Source organism: Phyllobates terribilis, unplaced genomic scaffold (assembly GCF_046119375.1).
Source record: "Phyllobates terribilis strain yellow unplaced genomic scaffold, ASM4611937v1 Scaffold_8__6_contigs__length_399053987, whole genome shotgun sequence".
NCBI classification, from domain to species: domain Eukaryota; kingdom Metazoa; phylum Chordata; class Amphibia; order Anura; family Dendrobatidae; genus Phyllobates; species Phyllobates terribilis.
This window is the reverse complement of record NW_027362768.1, coordinates 276,500,906-276,521,152: the sequence shown is the minus strand read 5'-3', so window position 1 is coordinate 276,521,152 and position 20,247 is coordinate 276,500,906. Positions and strand designations below refer to the sequence as shown.

The following is a 20,247-nucleotide window of genomic DNA, read 5'->3' as shown; positions in this document are numbered from 1 at the left end:
AGAGGGTCAAAATATCGCTGCTAAATCGCTGAAGAAAATTTCTTGACCAACTACTAACAACGGGGAACATTGTAACTTGTGTGTTTCCCAATGAAAGACGACGTTGTCACATCTTGCAACAGATTATAGAGTGTGGTGAATTCTTCAACAGACCTCCTCCCGGGAGCTACTGGATCTCCGTTATAGGGGTGTGCACGGGGCAATTACAACCACGACTCACTTTGACAGCTCGTCACACACACACACACACACACACACACACACTGCAGAGTGAGCTGTCAATCAAAATGCCGGAGAGCAAATACAGCCGTGTAACAGTATAGTGAGCGGTGACCATAATCGCTCTGTGAACGCCTCGATGACTGACTCAGCAGCCCCCGGGAAGAGGTGTTCATAATATGTAGAATTTAAGCCCACCCTATACATGATTATAAGACTGCAAGGGTAAGCTCCTATCCCCTCTGTACCAGTTGGCCATTGTTAGTTTGTTCACTGTAATTTCTATTTGTGTTTTGTATGTAAGCCCTTGTTATGTACAGTACCATGGAAACAATAGTGCTCTAAAAAAAGAAATAGGATTAGAAAGAACTTATTAATGTGCTTTAGCCTCAGTACTCAAGGGGTGCTGGCTCCTCAGTTCAGTAGCTAAGCCGGCCTCTTTTTAATGGCCAATGTATAAACAGAGAAGGGAGCCGTCTTTGCTATTGAAAATACATTCTGGTAATTTTTTTTCTTATATTATGAACACATTTAAAAGTAAGTGACCAACCCCTTTAACCCCTTCACCCCCCCCCCCCCCCCCGGGCCATTTTCCATTTTTGCGCTTTCGCTTTTTTAATTGCAAAAAAGGTGCAACTCCACAGTTGTTTTTTTTTAAACATGTTCATTAAATGCTAAAACTGACCTGCCATTCTGATTCTCCAAGTCATTATGAGTTTTTAGATACCAAACATGTATAGGTCCATTTTTATTTAAAATGGTGAAAAAAAATCCAAAGTTTTTTAAAAAAAAGCAACAAAAAAAACAAAGGTTGCCATTTTCCGAGGCCCGTAGCGTTTCCATTTTTCGCGATCTGGGGCCGAGGTGACGTTTTTTATTGATACCATTTTGGGGTAGATACAATGTTTTGATCACCCACTATTGCATTTTATTGCAATGTTGCGGCGACCAAAACAAATGTAATTTTGGTGTTTTGATTTCTTTCTAGTTACACCATTTACAGATCAGATTAATTATTTTTATATATTGATAGATCGGGCGATTCTGAACGTGGCGATGCCAAATGTGTGTATATTTGATTTTTTTTATTGTTTTATTTTGAATGGGGCGAAAGGGGGGTGATTTAAACGTTATTATATTTTATTAAAAACCTTTTTTTTTTTTACTTTACACTAGCTTCAATAGTCTCCATGGGAAACTAGAAGCAGCGATCAGATCATCTGTGTAGCAGAAATGCTCACCTGCTATGAGCACCGACCGCTGGGCGGCGCTCATAGCCTCCCGGCAATGGCTACCGCAGGGGTCATGCCAACCCATTGGCAACTCGCGGTCATGTGACACAAGCGGGACTTATGACGTCCTTCCAGACCGTGATTCCTACTGCGATTGTTAGGGGCACATGACAGCGGATCAGATCAGCTGTCATGTCCCCGGAAAGATGCGGACTCAGCGCCGAAACACCCGCATCAAAAGGGAGAGACCCAACATGTGCTGTACATGTACAGCACATGTCGGAAAGGGGTTAAAGGGAATCTTATCAGTAGGATCATGCCTCCCAAGCCGTGTATATGGGCATGTAGGTCATAGGAAGCTGAATAAAACAATACCTTGATATCTGCGATCTAATGTCTTATTCCATATATAAATGGCCTCTTCAAGGCTATGGGGGAGTATGTTGCCTGGAGGATAACTGTCTCCAAAGCTTATTTTACATGAAGGGGGAGTTACCAGTGTGATGTGTAATGGCTGCTCTCTGATTTCACTGCAGAGCTGTGTGTGATTATACCTGATACATCTGCAGGTTCCTCTCAGCTTCCAGCTCACAGGTAGCTGGGCTGTAATATTGTTGCAATACAGCAGAGCTCAGAGAGCTGCAAAAATGTGTTTGTTAGAGACAAAGCTCATCTCTCTCTATCTATATCTCTGGAATAAGACATCAGACTGCAGATATGAAGGTATCATTGTATTCAGCTTCCTATGACCTACATGCCCATATAGACGGCTTAGGAGAGATGGTCCTACTGACAGATTCCCTTTAAAGCTAGACATAGATAGATTAACAGATTGGCTGGAATGTGTGATATCAGATCCTATGTGGACAGCCAGAAATGTCACTCACTGGCAATAGCAATACTTGTATTTGGTCGGCTTCTTACCTAAAGCTTCTTCTCTCTCCTTTAGCATCTTTATGTATTCTTTATGTCTCTACAGGGAGAAAAAAAATAATCCTGATCAAAACATTTAATCTTTAAAATGTCCAAATTGACACTGGATTGACACTTCTGAAATGCTTATATGTAACCACAGACCTCACCAGGTATTCTATTTTCCCTGGCGATAACTAGAAGTGACACATTAATTCAAATAATTTTTTTTTTCATTTTATTAAATAATATCTCAAAATTGTTAAAAAACAGACAAGGTGCAGGAAAAAAGGTACAGGAACTATAATATCCAAAATGCAAGCAATCTTGTAAAAATTCAACACTAATTGTAGTTCCAAATCAAGTAAAAATATATATGCATGATTAGATTTTGCATTTAGTCCAATTTATTCAAATACTATATTCTTACACCCTGTGTTTCAATGTAAGGTGAAAAAGGTAAAGTAGAAAAATGCTACTGTATCTATGAATGCAAAGTCATTTAATATCTCCTATTGCACACTGCCCATTGGTCTAAATGCTTGAAACACATGCCCTAAGGTATATAGTGTTTTTATCAAAGCAAGAGCTTCATATATAGAAACTAATTTCTGAAATTCACAGGTGCACCTAATGGTATACTAGTCAAGCCAAATGCCACAGGGACTCTACTATGTGAATGTAACCACAATGGTCATGTTTTTTTAGCCTGCTATCACTCAGAGTAACGGGGTATCAAACACATATATTAAAAGACTGGTGGAACTGAAGGTTGTTTTTACCTGTTAAAGGGAAGCTAAGATGTCTGAATGGAAGCTCCTGTACTCAGCCCCAAAACATGGGAGGAATGACACTCACTCAGATAACAGATGTTTTTTCCCTTCATTCACAATTCTGCAGCTTCAGTGCTGACATCTCCCAGCATTCCTGACTGACTACATTAGCCCCATTATAGCTTCCTCTATATTCACTAGCAAGTCACAGACCTGTTGAGGAATATGGCACAGCTGCAGAACAAATCCCAGATTTACCCAACTGTCCTCTAAGTAATAATAGATGGCAGGTGATTTTAAAAGGGTTATTCCAACCAACAACATTGATCACATTTCCACAGGAGAAGTAATAAAGAAATGTCTGGAGGAGCATGGACCATGGGACCTCCAGTCCATCATGTGAATGGGGATCCCGCATCCTCTTTTAAAGTAGGCAGGTAGCGTCAGGCGTGACTACCACTCCATGTACTGTCTATGGGAGCTGTGTTCACACAGGTGCTCTATGGCTCCCACAGAAGTAAATGGAGAGGTGGTCATACATGTGCACTGCTGCTTGATTCACACAAGGTAGACCCAGCTCTAGGGTCTGGTGGGGCCCCAGCGATCAGACTGTGGATCTATGATAAAGGTTGTGGGTGGAATAACCCCTTTGGATAAATCAGCGAGTATGTGACTAGAAAGTCTCTCTCCCCTTTTCAGATGGATGATTTGCATTCTGGGAAGTGTACAGTGGCTTATAGAGGAAAGATCAATTCTGCCAATAGACACATATATGTTAACATCAGTCATCCTCAACCCTTGGCTCAAGAAACATGCAAATAACATTCTTATCTCAAAGAATTTGCATATGGGTGGGTGATGCAAGAATTAAAAGGGCTTTCTGGGTCCGGGCTAATTTTCTACCAGCATAGTAGCACACCGAATCCCTATACTGTGAGACTTACACACTGTTAGGATTCTGCTCTGCTTGTACATTCAGTTGTCCTATAAGCCCTTGTTTGTGATACTTGTGGTCACATGTTGACTGGTTTGTTTTTCAACTTCTCACAATGTGACCGCAAGTATGCAAACCGCACATAAAGGTGGGTGCTCAAACCAACAAGTAGAGCAGAACCACAACAGTGTGTAGCCTACACACTGTCAGAAGTTAATTAGCTCTGGCCTAGAAAGCCACTTTAATTAATGCTTCCCCACCTATACAAAAATTATTTGAGGTGAAACCGGAAATGAACATTTAAGAGAAGCAGGAAAAGAAGCTGGTCGGCACATGACCGCAAGTATGCCATGAACGATCACTCAAACCAACTGATAGGATCTGGCATGGAAGAGTGCTGGATGAAAATTAGCCTTGGCCCGGAAAAGCCCTTTAATTCTATTGTACAGCCAAGATCACTTTGTCATTCCACTGGGAAAGCTCTGCGCTGCCATCTTAGTAATAACGAACAGTTATGGCAGCACTGAGTTAACATCCTCTGTACCTCATCTTTCAGCCTCTTCTGCTCATCTTTAATTTTTTTTTTTATCTCTTCCACCGCAGCTTTTCTCCTTTGCAGTTTACGTTTGTGAAATCCAGTCAAATATTCTCTATAGAAAATATACATATATATATTGGGATTTGTGAAGGTTACTAGAAATGATCACACAAGCTTTTATGATAAGTATTTTAACAGTGAAGATTAACTTAATAGCAATCATACCAATATTGAACTAGTTCATTGTCCTACTAGGTCAGGCCAGGTTCACATCAACCCAGCTGTTATAACCCTATAAGATAAGTTCCATGACAGAAGCAAAAAATTCAATGCAGTGACTGATACATTACAAGTTAGAAAACAACACCCCGGTCAGCACCCCACTGGCAATAAGGCTCCTTCACACGTCAGTGTGTCCGATACGTGTGGTGACAGTTTCCACACGTACTGGAGACACTGACACACGCAGACTCATTCAAATGAATGGGTTTGTGCACATGTCAGTGTGTTTTCACGGGCGCCACACGCTGCACAGTCCGCAAAATGTCTCACGCTGAACACACACAGATGACATCCGTGTGTCATCAGTGTACAGTTACCGCTTTTCCCAAGCGCCGGGTGCTGAATGCAGCCCTCATCACTGTTCCCTGCTTGTGCTGTGATCAGCACCAGCAGGGACCATGATGAGAGTAGTAGTATCTGCTCCGCTGTGTCCTGGTGTAAAAAAAAAAAAAAAAAAGAATAAAATAAAATCCTTATACTCACCTGTCCGGAGATGTCCCCCACTTTAATCCTCTGACGCCGAGGAGCAGGGGAGAATGAGCCGCTCCTGAGAGCGGGGCCCTGCACTGAGTGGAGCTCACTGAGTGACAGGACACTGCTCCTGAGTTCAGCACAGCTCCGGGGCCCGCTCACTGGAGAGGCTCATTCTCCCCGACTCCTCTGTGTGAGCGGTCGCATGGATTACAGAGGGGAATATCTCCGGACAGGTGAGTACAAGGATTTTATTATTTTATTCTTATTTTTACACATGGACACTACTACTCCCAACATTGCCACTTGCTCGTGCTGATCACAGCACGAGCAAGGAACAATGAGGGCAGTTTTCAGCACCCGGCGCCTGGGAATAGCGCCAACTATACCGCTGAATCCCAGGCGCCGGTACGTGTGATCCTGATGTGGCACACTGTTGCCACACACGGACACAGATATCTCTGGTATGGGTTTTCCCGGTATCGGAAATGTCCGGACATGTGAAACCGCCCCAATTAATCTTTTAAACAATTTTGTAGAAAAAATAATAAATAAATCACAGCATTCTGCATTGTTTTTTTGGGGAGATTACAACGCAGATATGAACTTAGCCTAATTTTACATAAACTAATAAAAGAACAGTATAGAAAAATTTGCATTAATCTGGTATTAGTGCTGTCATGAAGTACATAGCTGTAAATAGGCTATGATAACAGTCCTCTCCTGACCAGGAATTCCTCATTATCGTTGCTAGGATCTTCCGGATGAAAATGTCCACTAGATCATTTCTAATGATTCTTCCAACCAATGATCATTTGCTGCCGATGTGCAAAAAATCATCACGTGCAAAAGAGCCTTTACCAAGTGGATAGATACCTTTAATGAGCTTGTCTGGGATTTTAAAGAAGTTAAAACACGAAAATAGGAATTAGTTACCTGTTCAATTCCCTGCAGCGATGACATCACATCTATTGTTCACGTGACTATTGCATCCAATCACTAGCCCTAGCCTCAACAGTAAAGCACAGGTAAAACTAAAGTCTAGGTAAAACTAACTACGGTGGTCATGTGAATTTTGGATGTAATTCATCCCTAGCACAGTATCAGCCTCGTAGAAAGGTTTCCTATCATGACTTTATTATAGCAATGTATTCCAGGAATTTTGCAAAAACAAAACAAAAAAACTGTAGTTAAATATCGGTACATGTCAAGTAGACTGACTAGTCACAGGAGAGGCACCTCATACAGGAGCAGTCAAGCAAAATCCTTAGTAATGCCGAAATCAAAATAGGAGTTATTTATGTCCCGGCAAGTCAATGATTTACTCCGGTGGATTTCAGGGGTAAATTCTGCTGATAGGTTCCCTTTATTCAGCAAAACAGCTGTTTTCCCCTAATAAAAGGTGAAAATCCAATACATCGTTCACACGTGTGCTTTTACTCCCTGTACAATCTCATGCTGTGTTTCACCACTCACCTTCTCTTCTCCTCATCGAATACAAGTTCTCTTCTAGCAACAGCAGTTTTCTTCTTTCTTCCCATTCTTCTATTTTAGCAACAAAAAGAAAAAAAAAAAAAAAAATCACAAAAAATAGGATAAAATAATATAATTATATATATAAATAATCAGAGCCCTTGAGATTATACAGTGGACGTCAGAACAACAGTTACTTTCAATTTGTTGGTTACATTTATTTATTTTTTGTTAAACCAGATCCCCAAACCTGCCAGTTGGCAATTCTGTCAGATTTTTTTTGGGTCCCGACTGCAATTGGGTTCCATATAAGATTTTTCACTGTTTACCTTCTAAAGCCTCTGTGTTTTGCACTGACTATTTCTGGGTGCAGAAAGAGTAAATTGAGAATTAATCAGTCAGCCCACTATAAGGCCTCTTTCACACGTCCTGATATTTCTGGTACTGGAAAAACCAGTACCGGAGATCTGTGTGTACTTGTATGGCAACTGTGTCCCGCATCATGTACCGGGAATCAGCACTGAGTGGTGTCCTGTCGATCAGTGTCAGTGGCCCACTTGCTGCAGCGAGTCATTCTCCTCAGCATGTGTGGTCGCTTCAAGCCACCGCAGACGCTAATGAAGAAATGTCGGACAGATGGGTTACGGCGTGGGACACTGGATTATTTAAACTTCGGACAGGTGAGGAATATTGTCTTTTTATTTTGGGTTTGCATACAGGGGACAATGGCTTCAGGGAATTACGCGTGAAAATGAGTATATTGTGTTTATTTCATTCTTATTTTTACAATCGTTGTAGACAGCGGGTGCAAAAGACAACTCTCAACATTGTCTCCTGCTAGTGCTGATCGCAGCACAAGCAGGGGACAATGATGACAGATGCCTCCAGCACCTGGGACTTGGGAACAACACAAACTGTACTGCCGATTCCGGTACGTGTCACACTGATGACACATGGATGACATCCATCTGTCATCAGTGTGGAAGTTTTGTGGCCCATGCTGCTGATAAAAAACAGACATGTCAGTGTATTTTTCCCACAGACACACGGTTCATGGAAACACACTGACATGTGCGCAGACCTCACTTAAATGGGTCTGTGTGTAGGTATCTCCAGTAAAACGGTCACCACACGTACCGGACACACTAACGTGTGAAAGATGCCTAATAGACTGACCAGGGCTGTGGAGTCTGTAAGGGTGATTTCACATTGCGTTCTGTGTCCCCGGCAGGGCATACGTCCTAAAATTCCCTGCAAAACGGAATCTGGACGTATACTGTGACGGGGGCCATAAAAAGCAATGGTGATGGCAGAGTGAACGTGAGCTCTGCTGTGCACTTTTTTCAGGAGTGTGCTCCCACAGTAGGCCGACACTCAGACACAGCAGCCTGCAGTATGTTGCCTGTATTTGCAATGGAAGCCCCAATTGCAGAGGATAACACGGCCTCATGTAGCACTTCTGCATGGTCTGTCCTATAAGAGATACATTATTCATAGTTTTATATTTAAAAAAAAAAGGGGGTTCGGTATTGAAAAAAAATTGTGGAAAGTTTACCACATTTTTGAGGTTTCCTATAGCACCCAGATTGCACTTTAAGGCTAGTTCACACAGGGAGGATATTTTGAAGAATGTTAGTTGCACTGTACAGAGCAGCATGTCTGCAGTGGATTCAAGGTAAAAAGGGATTTTCTGCTCTGCAAATGTAAAATTTACTGTAGACCCGCACCGAAATCCGCCATGAGAAGCAGCAGTGTGCAGACCGAAGCAACAGCAGCAGAATAACTGATGGCTACAGGAAGCTGCGACTCTTCTGTATGGATAAACCTCAGAGAAGACCATAAACCCTGAACTATTACCGGCAGCCGGTTCCCGTCTCTCGTCGGCCCGTGGACTTGTCGGCAGACCCGGTCTATATCGTACACTGCTCAGCTCTGGCGCTTAAACGCCACCACGCACAAACATGCAGGATCGCCGGTTTGGTGACGCAAAAGCGCATGCGCAGCACAAGCGTTCCGGACGCTCAGTGATGACGTCAGCAACCGCGTTCTTATTTCATGAGGGAGGTGGCTGTTACCTGTTCCATAGAGGCTGCTGCCGGGAACACGAGGCAGAGCCGCACTGTTACCGTATCGCCAGGAGACGCAGGTGGAGGAGCGGGCTGTTCTGACACTCTGCAGGCTGTCTCCTTCATTAGGACAATGCAGTAAGGCTATGTGCCCACGATGCAGAAATGAAGGAGAAAATTTATGCAGCATTTCTGCATCTCCCTGGCAGAAAAAACGCATGTGGATTGTGCATGCGTTTTTCCTGCAGAATATATGCGGATTCACATGCGTTTCCACATGCAGATTGACAAGCGCTTTCCAGGCGATAGCATCACTTGGAAAGTGCTTGACAACTTGGTCACACTGTATAAGGCTGGGTGCCCACGTAGCGTTTTTCAAGCGTTTACGCTGCGGAATTTCTGCAGCGTAAACGCTTGGTAATCCGCTCCCCATGGTCCCCAAGGGGATTCCGCAAGTTCTATGCTCACGCTGCGGATTTTTCCGCAGCGTTTATGCTGCGTACAAAGATCCGCAGCATGTTCATTAATTTTGCGTTTCCGCAAGCGGAATTGCCTTGTGCAATGCATTAAAAACGCAAGGCAATTCCGCATGTGGTAAACGCGCAATAAACGCGTGTGGAATTCTGCATGCGTTTTTCCGGGAGAGGACATGCGGAAATGAAGCAGAAATTTTCTGCTTCATTTCCGCAACGTGGGCACATAGCCTAAATCCATGCAAACGGCATGGATTTATACAGTGTGAACCGTAAAAATTAAAACAAATAAAGCTATACTCACCCCCGAGGCCCCGGCGTGTGCAGCAGCGCTCGTTCCTGTCTGGTTCCCGGCTGCCGGCATATCGCGAGACAGAGCGGTGAAGGGCCTGCGGTCACATGACTGTGACGTCACCGCAGGTCCTTCAGCGATGCCGGCATTCAGAGAGAAGCCGCCGGACAGGTGAATATAACTTTATTTGTTATTCTTTTTTTACAGGTACAATGGTACCCAGGTCTGGATGAGAGTGTCCTCTCCTCCAGAACTGGGTACCATCCGCACATAGAAACGCATAGAAGCCGCTTGTAGAAATGTACAGTCGCGGTTTCTATGCGTTTCAATGCAAGTCAATGGCGGGAGTTCCGCTGCGCTACCGCAAAATTAAATGACATGCTGCGGATTTTTGTACGCAGCATAAACGCTGCGGAAAAATCCGCAGCATGTGCATAGAACATGCGGAATCCCCTTTGGGACCATGGGGTGCGGATTACCTAGCGTTTAACAAGCGTTTACGCTGCGGAAATTCCGCAGCATAAACGCTTGAAAAACGCTAGGGAAATTCCGCAGCATAAACGCTTGAAAAACGCTACGTGGGCACGCAGCCTAATGCTGCAAAGCAAGCGGAGTATGTGACATTCCGCACACTTGATGGCCAATTAACCCCTTAATAACATCTGACGTACTAATACGCGTCTGTGCCCTGGGACTTAAGAGCCAGACCCGTATTAGTACGTCATCGCGATCGCGCGCGCACACAGGCTGTGCGGGCGCGATCGCCGCCGGGTGTCAGCTGATTGTCACAGCTGACACCCGGTACTATGTGCAGGGAGTGGTCCTGCACCGCTCCCAGCACATTAGCCCCGCGATGCTGCGATCGAAGTCGATCGCGGCATTGCGGGGGCAAGGGGAGGTGATCGGCGATACTCACCTCCTCTTACGGCTTCCAGCGCAGTCTGCAAAGGCTTCCCGGGTGTTGCCATGACGACCCGATGTCGTCATGACAACATCCGGGTCACCAGAGAGCAGGAAGATTGCTTGGACATGCGCAGTGCATCTCCAAGCAATCTTCACACTGTGCACTTCTGACAGCCTTCATGGCATAGGGATGGTGCTCCATTCCTGTGCCATGCAGGCGATCAGAAAAAAAAAGTGAAAGTCCCAGAGTGGGACAAAGTAATAAAGTGTATAAACTGTGTGAAAGTGGAAAAAAAAAAAAAAAATGTGCAAAAATATTATAAAAAAATAAAAAAAATAATACACCAAAAATAAAAATATAATGTACCCATCAATAAATATTATTATAAAAAAAATAAAAAAAAAAACAATAAAAGTACACATATTTGGTATCGCCGCGTCCGGAACAACCTGACCTATAAAACTGTCCCACTAGTTAACCCCTTCAGTGAACACGGTAAAAAAAAAAAAAAAAAAAACAAAGCAAAAAACAATGCTTTATCACCATACCGCCAAACAAAAAGTGGAATAACACGCGATCAAAAAGACGCATATAAATAAAAATGATACCGCTGAAAACGTCATCTCGTCCCGCAAAAAATAAGCCGCCATACAGCTCCATCAGCCGAAAAATAAAAAAGTTATAGCTCTCAGAATAAAGCGATACTAAAAAATATTTTTTTCTATAAAATAGCTTTTATTGTGTATAAGCGCCAAAACATAGAAAAATGATACAAATGTGGTACCACTGTAAACGTACTGACCGGAAGAATAAAGCTACCTCATCAATTTTACCACACGCGGAACAGAATAAAAAAAAAAAAAAAAAAAACAATTCCTGAATTGTTGTTTTTTGTTTATTCTGCCTCCCAAAAATCGGAATAGAAAGCGATCAAAAAATGTCACGTGCCTGAAAATGGCACCAATAACAACGTCAAGTCATCCTGCAAAAAACGAGCTGTCACATGACTGTCTGCCAAAATCTGGAAAAATTATAGCTCTCAAAATATGGCGATGCAAAAACTAGATTTTACAAAAAATGCGTCTTTTAGTGTGTGACAGCTGTCAGTCATAAAAACCCCATATGATTCTGGCATTGCTGTAATCACACCGACCCGAAGAATAAAGTCGTCTAATCACTTATACTGCACAAGGAACGGCGTCAAAAATAAACTCTTGGGTTAGGATTGGGCTAGGGCTAGGGTTGTGCTGGGGCTAGGGTTGTGCTGGGGCTAGGGTTGTGCTGGGGCTAGGGTTGTGCTAGGGTTAGGGCTGGGGTTGGGATTTTTTTCAAAAGTAAGAAAAAAAGATGACGATATGGCGACTAGTGTTGAGAGCAAGTGCTCGCTACTTGAGTTTGCATCGGGTGCTCTGGTATGCATTGAGTATCGTGGGTATTTGAGTGACATGCTCGAGTCTCTGCCCCATATGCTTCGCGGCCAAAAAACTTTACGGGGATTGCCTGCCATGCACGAGCGATCCCCGCATGTTTTTTTTTGGGTGTCTAATAACCGTGAAACATGCGGAGCAGGGACTCGAGCATGTCACTCGAGCACACGCTGTACATGGTGCATACCTGAGTACCCGATGCAAACTCAAGTAGCGAGCACTTGCACTCAAGAATAATGACAACTTATTCAATATGATGACCTAATGTAAACAAATAATGTGCCGTACCTCTGAGTTCAAAATGTTCACTATACACCTTAATAAAATCCTTGAGGGGTATAGTTTCCAAAATGGGGACACTTGTGGGGGAGCTCCACTGTTTAGGCACATCACGGGCTCTCCAAACGCGACATGGTGTCCGCTAACAAATTGAATGGAAAATCGGCTCAAATTGTTAGCGGACGCCATGTTGCGTTTGGAGAGCCCCTGTGTGCCCAAACATTGGAGCTCCCCCACAAGTGACCCCATTTTGGAAACTAGACCCCCCAAGGCACCTATCTAGATGCATAGTGAGCACTTGGAACCCCCAGGTGCTTCACAAATTGATTCGTAAAAATGAAAAAGTGAAAAAAAAAAAACACTTTTTCATTTTTATGAATCAATTTGTGAAGCACCTGGGGTTCCAAGTGCTCACTATGAATCTAGATAGGTGCCTTGGGGGGTCTAGTTTCCAAAATGGGGTCACTTGTGGGGGAGCTCCAATGTTTGGGCACACAGGGACTCTCCAAATGCAACATGATATCCGCTAACAAATTGTCGGCTCAAATTGTCAGCGGATATCATGTTGCATTTGGAGAGTCCCTGTGTGCCCAAACATTGGAGCTCCCCCACAAGTGACCCCATTTTGGAAACTAGACCCCCCAAGGCACCTATCTAGATTCATAGTGAGCACTTGGAACCCCAGGTGCTTCACAAATTGATTCATAAAAATGAAAAAGTGTTTTTTTTTTTCACTTTTTCATTTTTACGAATCAATTTGTGAAGCACCTGGGGGTTCCAAGTGCTCACTATGCATCTAGAAAGGTGCCTTGGGGGGTCTAGTTTCCAAAATGGGGTCACTTGTGGGGGAGCTCCAAAGTTTGGGCACAGAGGGGCTCTCCAAACGCAATGTGGTGTCCGCTAACAATTTGAGCCGATTTTCCATTCAATTTGTTAGCGGATACCATGTTGCATTTAGAGAGTCCCTGTGTGCCCAAACATTGGAGCTCCCCCACAAGTGACCCCATTTTGGAAACTAGACCCCCCAAGGCACCTATCTAGATTCATAGTGAGCACTTGGAACCCTCAGATGCTTCACAAATTGATTCATAAAAATGAAAAAGTGTTTTTTTTTTCACTTTTTCATTGTTACGAATCAATTTGTGAAGCACCTTGGGGTTCCAAGTGCTCACTATGCATCTAGATAGGTGCCTTGGGGGGTCTAGTTTCCAAAATGGGGTCACTTGTGGGGGAGCTCCAATGTTTGGGCACACAGGGACTCTCTAAATGCAACATGGTGTCCTCTAACAAATTTAACGGAAAATCGGCTCAAATTGTTAGCGACACCATGTTGCGTTTGGAGAGCCGCTGTGTGCCCAAACATTAGAGCTCCCCCACAAGTGACCCCATTTTGGAAACTAGACCCCCCAAGGCACCTATCTAGATGCATTGTGAGCACTTGGAACCCTCAGGTGCTTCACAAATTGATTCATAAAAATGAAAAAGTGTTGTTTTTTTTCACTTTTTCATTGTTACGAATCAATTTGTGAAGCACCTGGGGGTTCCAAGTGCTCACTATGCATCTAGAAAGGTGCCTTGGGGGGTCTAGTTTCCAAAATGGGGTCACTTGTGGGGGAGCTCCAAAGTTTGGGCACACATGGGCTCTCCAAACACAACATGGCGTCCGCTAATTATTCAAGCAAATTTTACAATCAAAAAGTCAAATGGCGCTCCTTCCCTTCCGAGCCCTGCCATGCGCCCAAACAGTGTTTTTTCCCCAAATATTGGGTATCTGCGTGCCCAGGGGAAATTGCACAACAAATTTTGGGGTCCATTTTTTCTTGTTACCCCTGTGAAAATAAAAAAAATTGGGTCTAAAGTAACATTTTTGTGAAAAAAGTTAAATGTTCATTTTTTTCTTCCACATTCAAAAAATTCCTGTGAAGCACCTGAAGGATTAATAAAGTTCTTGAATGTGGTTTTGAGCACCTTGAGGGGTGCAGTTTTTAGAATGGTGTCTCTTTTGGGTATTTTCTGTCATAAAGACCTCTCAAAGTGACTTCAAATGTGATGTGGTCCCTAAAAAAATGGTTTTGTAAATTTTGTTGGAAAAATGAGAAATCGCTGGTCAACTTTTAACCCTTATAGCTCCCTAACAAAAAAAAATTTTGGTTCCAAAATTGTGCTGATGTAAAGTAGACATGTGGGAAATGTTATTTATTAACTCTTTTGTGTGACATATCGCTCTGATTTCAGGGCTTAAAAATTCAAATTTTGAAAATTGCAAAATTTTCAAAATTTTCGCCAAATTTCCGTTTTTTGCACAAATAAACGCAAGTGATATCGAAGAAATTTTTCCACAATCATGAAGTACAATATGTCACGAAAAAACAATCTCAGAATCAGGGGGATCCGTTGAAGCGTTCCAGAGTAATTACCTCATAAAGTGACAGTGGTCAGAATTGTAAAAATTGGCCCGGTCATTAACGTGCAAACCACCCGCGGGGCTTAAGGGGTTAAAGGGGCTGTCCACATTTTTAACTTTTTTTTTTTTTTTCAATTTAAATACATATTTTTAGCTAAAAATAGTGATTTTCCCTATTGGGTTTCATTAAAACTCGCTCCATTTGCCTTCTATAGATGGCCTCAGAGTTGTACTGGCTGCAGAATGAGGTACAATGATTGTCCCATTTCAAAAAAATGTTTCCCTGCTGCCTCTGATACCTGTTAAAAACAAACTCCGCTTTACTTACCCTTCAACACTGTCTCCACCACTGCCACAGTGTGTTCTTTTTGGCTGCAGTGATGATGTAACATCCATAGCGCTGCAGCCAATCAGTGGCTCTGCCAATGTAGACAGCACAAGCTGCTGACTTCAGTGACTGGCTGCAGCGCTGTCGACGTGACATCACTGCTGCAACCAAACAACGGAGAACGGGACAGCAGCAGAGACAGCACTGGACCCAGGGAGGGTAAGTAAAGAGCAGTTTAACCCTCAACTGGTGAGGTGGGGTTTTTGTCACGCAACTGGTGATGTGGGGTTTCCTATACCCCAGTGTTTATAAATCTTTTATTTTTACAGAAAATGCCAAGATCACGTTTGTTTTAATCGTGTTCTTATTGGCGATTGATTACACATGAGTATAACAAATTTTTGACACCCACAAATGGATGGAAGCTAGTGAGACACGTATCCTCATACCAGCATTTTTCAATGAATGGCAGCCGAACAAAAGTTCCCTGGGGTGTGGCAAACCCCACCTCACCAGTTGAGGGTTAATATTATATACCGTTATAGGAGATATCCAGGACTATATATTTTTTTTTCTTCAAAGCAAAAGGTGGCTACTTTGAAGAACCTAGAATATAAGACATATTTTCAGTTGTTTCACACTTTTTTGTTAAGTGTATAATTCCACATGTGTTAATTCATAGTTTTGATGCCTTCAGTGTGAATGTACAATTTTCATAGTCATGAAAATACAGAAAAATCTTTAAATGAGAAGGTGTGTCCAAACTTTTCGTCTGTACTGTATGTAATTTACCTCTTCATAAAAATCCTCCCATTCTGAAGAACAGAGGGAATATTAATCCTATTGTTTACTGGTCGTTGACTAGGTTACCAGCCATCTTTGCAGTCTTCATACAAATAAATATATAATGTATACGTGTATACATATATACAATACGGTTCCTAACTATCAGGATGCCGGGAGGAAGTGGGGAGCAAATCATATTGTTGCACATGCCAGAGGTCACTGGAGTGGAAATCACAGTGAATCTCCGGCGCCTGTGCACAAGATCCCTGCAGGGATCTGCAAAATGAAACCGCACATCACAGGCCCCTGTGATGTGCAGGGGAGGGGGAGAATATTGAAATGAAGTAAGTAGGCAGGGATTTCTTCGCGTCCCCTGGACGGTAAGAGTGAAAAAAGACTTTTCAAAGCAACCAAACCTCTAATATGGGGCATACAGGTGTGTATAGATTTACATTTCTATCACCTGTATGCCCATATTAGAGGTCTGATAAGTCCCATGGGTGACAGATTCCCTTTAACCTAGAATCTACAGTGGGGGAAGTAAGTATTTGATCCCTTGCTGTCTTTAATGCAGGTAACGAGTTGATTAGTAGCGTCTAACTGGTCTGTAGGAGCAGGAACTCATAATGGTTTGTAGGGGATCAAATACTTATTTCTCACTGCAAAATGCAAAAAAAATGATCTAATTTATATAATGTGATTTTCTTGATTTTTTGTGGGGATATTCTATCTCTCAATGTTAAAATTAACTTACCCTTAAAATTATAGACTGTTCATGTCTTTGTCAGTGGGCAAACTTACAAAAACAGCAAGGGATCAAATAATCATTTGCCTCACTGTAAGTGAGCTTGTTCTGACAGGATAGTCTGTAACTCCAATATCTGTCTTTTTTTCTGAGCTCCTCTCAGCTGATTTATGACCACAGACCACATCAACATTGAATGTACAGGGAAACAAAAAGCCCGTAAAAGTCAAACATGCAATATTTTTAATGAAACACAATTGCAAAAAATATTTTTTTGTCTCAAATACATGCATTTAAAGGGGTTTCCATATCAGAAGAAAAAGTCTGCAGTTACTTTTTGTGACTGCAGACTGCTGAATTGGGCAATTCACATGCTGTAATGATTCTTCAGTTGGGTGGGCGGTCACATGACCACATGTATACGATTTACATAGTTGTGTTCACTTGCCGACTAGTCTCATCCGTTTTCTTTCAACAGAAGAAAATTAATAGAAGTTGGATGAGACTAGGCTGCACTTTATTTATTAATTTTATTCATGCAAATTGCATACATGTGCCCACCCGAATGGGAACTACATGGGCATTGCATGCTGTCACGATTGTCCCGTCGCATTGACTGCAGACTTTTTATTTCAGACCGGACAACCACATTAATGCATGCACCATTGCTATTTTTGCTCCGCTATGATGTGGTGGAAGAGAGAACTGTCTAACCCAGACCTGGTCAAACTGCGGCCCAGGTCATCCAGCCCTCTGGCTTTTCCAGTCTAGTCTGCGGCCCGAGACAGCCAAAGGGCTGAAACCGTGGTACAGCCTGCACCATGCCCTCCTCCACCCGCTGTCCAACCACCGTCGCCTTTTGCTGTCACCGCTATTTGTATCCTCAGGATGCAGACAGCTGTGAATACATTGGTGGAGGACGGTGCCACCAGCTCCATTTTCCATCAATCAGTGTGTGAGACAGCAGTCGCGATGACGTAATTTCATCGCGCTGCTGCGGAGACTTGGTGCACAGGAGAGCAGAGCAGAGCGCCGGGGGAATGAGAGCGAGGCAAGTATGAGTTTTTTTGTTTTTTTTTTGTGTATAGGATATTTGTATGTATATACTAGGCTATGTGGGGCTCACAGTGTATATATGGAGGCTATGTGGAGCTCACACTGTATATATGCAGGCAATGTGGGGTTCACACTGTATATATGGAAGCTATGTGGGTCTCACAGTGTATATATGGAGGCTATGAGAGGCTCGCACTGTATATATGGAGGCTATGTGGGGCTCACAGTTTATATATGGAGGCTATGTGGGGCTCACGGTGCATGTATGGAGGCTATGTGGGGCTCACGGTGCATGTATGGAGGCTATGTGGGGCTCACGGTGCATGTATGGAGGCTATGTGGGGCTCACAGTTTATATATGGAGGCTATGTGGGGCTCACAGTTTATATATGGAGGCTATGTGGGGCTCATGGTGTATGTATGGAGGCTATATGGGGCTCACAGTTTATATATGGAGGCTATGTGGGGCTTGTACTGTATATATGGAGGCTACATGGGGCTCATACTGTATACATGGTGGCTATGTGGGGAACATACTGTATATATGGATCGTATGTGGCTGACAGTGTATATATGGAGGTTATGTGGGGGCTCATACTGTATATTGGAGGCTATGTGGGGGCTCATACTGTATATAGTAACTCTATGTGGGGGCTAATACTGTATATAGTGAGGCTGTGTGGGGGCTCATACTGTATATAAGAGGCTATGTGGGGGCACATTTTGTATATAGGGAGGCTATGTGGGGGCTCATACTCTATATAGGGGGCTGTGTTTTGTCTCTTGTGGTATGTAACGGGCTGTGTGTGGGCTTATACGATATATAAGAGGGCTGTGTGCGGGCTCATACGGTATATAGGGGACTGTGTGTGGGCTCATACTTCTTTTCTTTTAAACATCTTTTTATTAAGATTTTATAAAGAGAAATAACATTTGAACAATGAAATATCACATTATTTGTGTAACAGTTCAATAAAAAAAGGTTATCACATAGAGTTCAAATAATAATTAAACAGGTTTCACGAGTTTCAGATAGTCAGAGACGATTTTCAGTAAAGAAAAATGTGTAGGGAGAAGAGCGATTAGATTTTCATGAGCACATCAAAGTCCAAAACTGTGGTCATATTATTTGCTTACATTTACAAGAATATTAAATATGATAACCTGAGAGTAAACTTTAGAGGCGTAAACTGGAAGAGGGGGGAGATAAGGGGGGGGATTGAAAGAGAGGGAAATAAAGAGGGGGGGGAGTTTCAGGAGATGAAAATGAGAGAAGGTTTTAGGGGGGAAGGGGGTGGGGGGTTGGGTTGGGTTAGACTGGCGATCTAAGTATTCTGGATTAACGTTATACGATCTGAAGTATATTTGAGCCAAGGGCGCCAAATCACCGAGAATTGTTTGTGCTTTTTTTCATCCCAGCTAACTAGTTCTTCTAGTCTATAAATTTGTTCAACCTTAATTTTCCAGAATGAGATGGGCTCATACTTCTAATGGGATGTTAGCATACTTAATTCTGCTCAATTTTAAGTGATATAATTATAGTTAATATATTAATATTGAAAATAATTTATTTCAGCATGTTGGTTCTGCCCTCCACAACAGTCCACAATGGTCTCTCATGTAGCCCCTCTGGAAAATTAATTGCCCACCCCTGGTCTAACCCATAATTGCCAGCTCTCCTGGAACATCCAGGATGCTACTAGAAAAAGAGGCGTCCTCCTGGAAATGTTGGTAAATCTCTCTTGATACTTTATTGAAGGCTCTCGGAAACCAGCATTTTCCAAAGATTTTGGGGTTTGTGATGCCAAAAAGCTCATCAGATGCAGCCCCAGCATCCGTAGCACATGAAAACTTTTACCTTTAACCAAGGCTCCTTTTATCAGTCTCCTTTGCATGTCATAGATAGACTACAGCTAGTAGCATAAGTTGGCTGTATGGGAGTTTTCTAGCAAGTTGTGCCAAATTTATTATTTCATGTACTCCACTTTGTTCAATTTGGATCAATGTCCATCAAAGGATGAAACCTGGCCAGATTTGTATCACAATCCAGGACATTTCAGGGCCAGTTTTATAGCTTATATTGTACACGATGTGTGAACTTCACCTAATAGGGAAGGTCCAGTGTTTCTATAATAAAACTTCAGAAAATGAAAAACCCTTTGTTTAGTCCAGAAGCATTACATTATAGAGTAGTTGCACACAGTAACCAATTTGAATTTTTAGATTGTAAAGGACACCTGAAAAAAGCGGTGAGGTTTCTATGGGTAACTATGCCACATTTCCTATATATCAATCTCCTCAATATGTTACTATCCAATAGAGCCCCCGACATACTTCCCAAAGGCTATGTGCCCACGATGCAGAAATGCTCAGGATTTTTCCTGAGCGTTTCTGCATCTCCCTGGCAGAAAAAAACGCATGCGGATTGTACATGCGTTTTCCTGCCAGGGACATGCGGATGTGAAGCGTTCTTCACAGGCATTTCCGTATGCGGGTTGACAAGCGCTTTCCAAGCGATTTTAGCATCACTTGGAAAGTGCTTGTCAACTTGGTCACACTATATAAATCCATGCAAACAGCATGGATTTATATAGTGTGACCCGAGAGAATGTAAAAAAATAAATCTATACTTACCTTCCGATGGTCCCCGCAG

The 20,247-nt window shown here is 42.8% G+C and overlaps 2 protein-coding genes across 3 annotated transcripts in view; one reads left to right on the top strand and one right to left on the bottom strand.

The window, feature by feature from the left end:
* NOL12 (nucleolar protein 12) overlaps nt 1-8,857 on the bottom strand; it is a 30,031-nt gene extending 21,174 nt beyond the window's left edge. The window contains exons 1-4 of the mRNA XM_073644269.1: nt 8,692-8,857; nt 6,838-6,906; nt 4,615-4,720; nt 2,376-2,424 (exon numbers count right to left, since the gene is read on the bottom strand). Coding sequence (XP_073500370.1) covers nt 2,376-2,424; nt 4,615-4,720; nt 6,838-6,902 — 220 coding nt within the window. The 5' untranslated portion in view covers nt 6,903-6,906; nt 8,692-8,857. The remainder of the gene's footprint in view (nt 1-2,375; nt 2,425-4,614; nt 4,721-6,837; nt 6,907-8,691) is intronic.
* LOC141157247 (arf-GAP with dual PH domain-containing protein 1-like) overlaps nt 1-20,247 on the top strand; it is a 151,927-nt gene that overhangs the window by 11,859 nt on the left and 119,821 nt on the right. The window lies entirely within an intron of this gene.